General features: G+C 37.3%; 1 protein-coding gene across 1 annotated transcript in view; it reads right to left on the reverse strand.

The window, feature by feature from the left end:
- Positions 1-685: 685 nt before the first annotated feature.
- LOC129364131 (GTP cyclohydrolase 1-like) overlaps positions 686-4,964 on the reverse strand; it is a 17,684-nt gene continuing 13,405 nt past the window's right edge. Inside the window, exons 4-6 of the mRNA XM_055036581.1 lie at positions 4,169-4,200; positions 3,842-3,926; positions 686-2,672 (exon numbers count right to left, since the gene is read on the reverse strand). Of these exons, the coding sequence (XP_054892556.1) occupies positions 2,546-2,672; positions 3,842-3,926; positions 4,169-4,200 (244 nt within the window). The 3' untranslated portion in view covers positions 686-2,545. The remainder of the gene's footprint in view (positions 2,673-3,841; positions 3,927-4,168; positions 4,201-4,964) is intronic.

Consider the following 4,964-nt stretch of genomic DNA (forward strand, 5'->3'; position numbering starts at 1 on the left):
TAAAAAACTGTTTATTTTTAGGATTTTATTGATGCTGAAATCAGTCCAAAAAGTTTAACTTGATATTTCACTAAAAATATCGTTTTTAAATCAACCAATGTTTAATCAATTTTCAAACTCCTTGCATCAATAATAAATCTTACTGTCTGCAGTTTTAGCACCTGAATATTCACAGAACTGGTTAAGTTTCATAAACTGAACCTCCAGATTTAGATTTCTTGGATTATTTTTGCAATAAAATAATCCAGATGAATAAATGAGCGTGAGCCCAGCTGCTTAAACTGGTTGGTACCTGTTGTTGTCTTTCACACGTGTTGGTGTGAAAATGATGAAATGAGAATTATTTTGATGTGTTTTGTACTTTTGCTGCGATGTACCAGAATGCTGTGATTTGGCATGCCCCCAATTTATATAAAAACAAACAAAACACGTCTGGTTGTGGTTTTTTGTCTGATTTCGTAACAAAACATTCAGAACGTCTTGATGCATTCACTCATGAAATCCTTTGGAAATTAGAAAATATCTCTTCATTAAAAACATTGTAAAAAATTGAAATCATAGAAAACATACCAGCTGTATTTTGTTTTTGACCACAAGAGGGCAGCAGTGCGTTTAAAACAACAAAGAAAAACTTTTTACAAACATGTATATCAGGAATAACATTTTTATAATAAAACACACTCTCTGCCGTCACATACTTTTATTATCTTTGATTAAAAAGTCTTTAAAATGAGCACAACAATTAAACAAGGCCACAGAAACAGTTAAAGCTTTTTTTTTCTTAGCATTCATCTTCCAGTTACACCATTAAAACCAGACAGCGGACATCATGATGCACTGGTGTGCAAAGACACAAAACAACAAACATCTCTTCACAGTGTTCATCTACCAGGATGGAAACGGAGAGGAAAACACACATGCATACAAATACATTGAATAAAACTCTTATGGACATAAAATATCTGTTCTGAGGCTGGTTGGCTTTAAAGGCAGTTCCTCACAAAGGAATGAAAAAATATGTTTCAAGGGAAAATGTTGGTTTCAACAAGGATTCAGGTATTTTTTGGGAACATGCTAATGCTAACACCTGGAGATAATTGCTGCGACTTTTAACCTTTATTAAAATCCTCAGGGAATATAAAAGCTCAGACAGGTCAGAGGTCAGGCAGCTTGTCTTCCAACATCATCTGCAGGATTTTAAAGATTAATGAAAAGACTTTCTGACGCTGATATAGAAACTAGCTTGTAGCACAGTTGGCAGGTGACCAGCTGACATTGAACCGTTTCAAAGGTAGACAGTAGAGTTCAAAATAGACTGATCACCTTTAGGAAGTCATCATAACTTAATCTTTCACAGAGGACAGAATTTCTTTTATCTACCTCAGTTAGGGATGTCCAATGTGTGGCTCGCGGGCCATTGTCTGCCCTGGGGATTATTTTGTGTGGCCCTCGACCACAATTCATGAATTGTTTAAGTTTGGTTTGCTAACTCAGCCAGTCGACGCAGATTAACATGTAAAATGTTTGGGGTCAAATCTTAACAAAGGGAGGCTTTTAAAAATATACTGATAAAATTGCAAAATGGAGAATGTAAGGTACAACACAAGGTATTTATCATTTTTTTTTTCCATTCAATTTGAAAGTGAACAGGACCAAGACATCCTATTATGTTCATTGAAATCCAGATTGGCCACAGCCATTTATTAAAATTTGGCTAAAAATAAAAACAAAGTGATATCCTTTTCTTGTTGATGAAAATACACGTGCAAAATTCCAGACAAATGGTGAGTGGCCTGTACTTGTGCAACGTTGATCTAGTCCAGAGGACTAGAAAGCGCTCAACACTACATTCAGTCATTTACACTCAGACACATTCATACACAGATGGTGGTAAGCTACGCTTTAGCCCTGGCAGAGGGGGCAGAAGCATCCCATGACCACCAGGGAGAAAGGTCTAGTCCAAGGACACAACTTATTATTTTTAAATAAAATACATTTAGGAATTGAAATAATAATTTCAAAGAATTGGCCCCATGGTAAAAATTTCAGCAAACTTTTCTTGCAGCATTGCTCATATTAGCATAGCTAGCATGTACCTCAACTGTCATGTAGGACAGCATTAAGCTAATTAAAATTAGCATAATTAGCCAGCAGAACAGTCAATATTTAACTAAATTAGCACGTAGTGTAGTTAGCATAATTAGCGTGTAGCATGCTACAAACTATGAATGGGTTTTAAAGCTACAAATAAGCTACATTGTAGCAATAGATTGATGAAATTATGCAAAAATATATGTATTTATGCTACAAGAAAATTGTTCTGAGTTTTTAGGAGAAGCTCAGGTGTCTCAGAGAACATCCTAAAAAAAACCCGCAGGGTCAAATCTGTCAGAATAATCGGGTCAGTCAACCTTGAGGCAACGCTCCGGGTCATCGGGTCAACAGAGTGAACAATAACACACACACACACACACACAGACACACAGCGGCAGGCAGGCTGAGCAGGTGGAGGCAACCCCAGGCAACAGGAGGAAGAGGAGCTCCTTCAGCTCCGGATGAGGGTCAGGAACTCGTCGCGGGTTTTCGGGTCTTCTCTAAAGACTCCCAGCATGGTGCTGGTGACGGTTTTACTGTTCATCTTCTGGACGCCTCGCATCACCATGCACATGTGGCTGCAGAGACGAGCGGAACGACGCCGTTACGTTGAGAAACACACAGAACAACATTTAAATCTGGAGAAAGGCCAACGCAGGCCAAGATGGCTGCCGCAGCCGGTGAGTTTGGGGCGGAAACGATTAATCGCTTAATCGTAATCAATTACTGAAATAATCAACTAATTTAGTAATTGTTCAATCGCTAGCTGGAGTGAACAGATTTATTATTTGAGTCGAGGGCTGACATGATTAATTATATTGTGATTCATTTTAACAGCTGCTCTTAATCTCATGAATTTGTCTTGAAGAAAACTTCCTCGTTTTGCCTTTTTCTGTACAAACCATCTTTGTTCTGAATCAGCCGCAAATCTCTTCACAGTACGACCAAAACGCTTCAGTTTTTGTTAAACACCTAATGTTTTCACAACACTATCTGATTTTCGTCAGCAGAGATTCTTTCTGTTTCCCATATTGCTTGAAACCTGCGGCCTGCTCAGTAATGTGGAACATCCTTCTTCAGTAGATTTCCTTTAATTGAGCTCAACTCATGAACCAGCTCCCTGAAATTAGTTATAGTGATTCAAAGACACACAATACCGCCTATAAATTTAATACAATCTGTAAAAAAATTTTTATCTTTATGACAGTTAAATCCCATTTGCATAATAATTTGAAACATGAATAATAAGATGGGAAAATTATATTGTTATAAATGAAATAATTTGCCTGTGGAACTATCAGGAATTATTGACTTGAAATAATAAACTGTCTTGCTGAAAAGTTATTTGCAAGTTACTACATTTAAAATAAGGTATTTTCACTGGATTTTGTTTTTACAACTTTTCAGCTGGAAAGAGTCAGATGTTTTTCTTTAAAGCACGACTGGAACTTCAGCAGAAATAATCGTACAAATAGAAATACAGACTAATGCAACCTGCAGATTTCTCCATAAGTTTATATAATAATTTGTTGTTCTGCTTCACTGTGATTTCTGACTGTAAAAATCCTCGGGTTTTAATGCGACTTCATGTCCAGGCAAGCAAGGACAGGAGCGCCCTCTGGTGTTTGTAAATACAAACTGCAGGCTGCAGTCAGGAAGCGCGTTTGGTCCATCGCTTAAAGTGGAAGATTGTAGTTTAAACGTGACAAAATAAATAAAGTTTCTGCGTCTGAAGAGAGATACATACGTTGCCTCGACAACGACTCCGACCCCGGTGGGTTGCAGGGCCTCGGTGATGGCAACGGCAATCTGTTTGGTCAACCTCTCCTGGACTGGGGCAACAAACAGGATGACAGAACCTCCGATTGGGTCAATGAAAAATCTACAAACGTGCCAACTATTTAAAAAATCCAATTAATTAACGCAGATCACAACAAAATAGACCAGTATTATTACAAATAATGCTTGTAAGTAACAAGTAGTTAATAAATATTCATTGAAAGTTTTAAAACATCTCAAACTAAATCTAGAGCCGTTTACAGAATAACAGAGTTAAACATTTAAATAAAAGCACCTTGTAGTCGACGGCTGTAGATTTCAACAATCCTACGAAGAAAAAAGAAAGAAGGTCAATAAATCATTTGATTGATTAACTGCAACCGAGAAATCAGTGACGATGATGAAAGGCTTATTTTCATTCACGTCATATTTATACAACTAAATATAATATTTAGTACAGCCACAAAAATGTCAAAGAATATTTTAAAGCTTAAAAAAAATTTTTGTTTGTATTAATTTAGCTAGTTTCACAGTAAGAACTACAGAAAATATCACTAATATTTAACTCAGTATTACACAGTATTTATGTAAAACTACACAGTATTTATGTAAAACTACACAGTATTTATGTAAAACTACACAGTATTTATGTAAAACTTTGTGAAAAAGCTTTTGAACCACAAGAAATTTACCAAATATTTGATGTGTGATTTTGGTGATGGACAATGAAATGCAATGTTAACTTTGTAAGCCTTGGTGCTGAAATGAACAAAATTGATTGATTGATTGATTGATTGATTGATTGATTGTTATATTGTACATAAGTTAGGTAAGAACGAGGTGAGATCCAGTTTTATGGCTGTTGCTCGTTCAGCAAACAGCCTCCCAAAATGGCCGTCAGTTAGAAAGTTCACGTAAGTGTGACGCCCGACCATTAATGTTAAAAATTAATGATGTGGGGTTTGCTGTGGGGCTGTAGGGCGTTCTGTGGGGCGTGCTGTAGGGCGTTCTGTGGGGCGTGCTGTGGGGCGTGCTGTGGGGCGTGATGTGGGGCGTGCTGTGGGGCGTGCTGTGGGGCGTGCTGTGGGGCG

The sequence above is a fragment of the Poeciliopsis prolifica genome, unplaced genomic scaffold (genome assembly GCF_027474105.1).
Source record: "Poeciliopsis prolifica strain line A6 unplaced genomic scaffold, Auburn_PproV2 SCAFFOLD011, whole genome shotgun sequence".
NCBI lineage: Eukaryota > Metazoa > Chordata > Actinopteri > Cyprinodontiformes > Poeciliidae > Poeciliopsis > Poeciliopsis prolifica.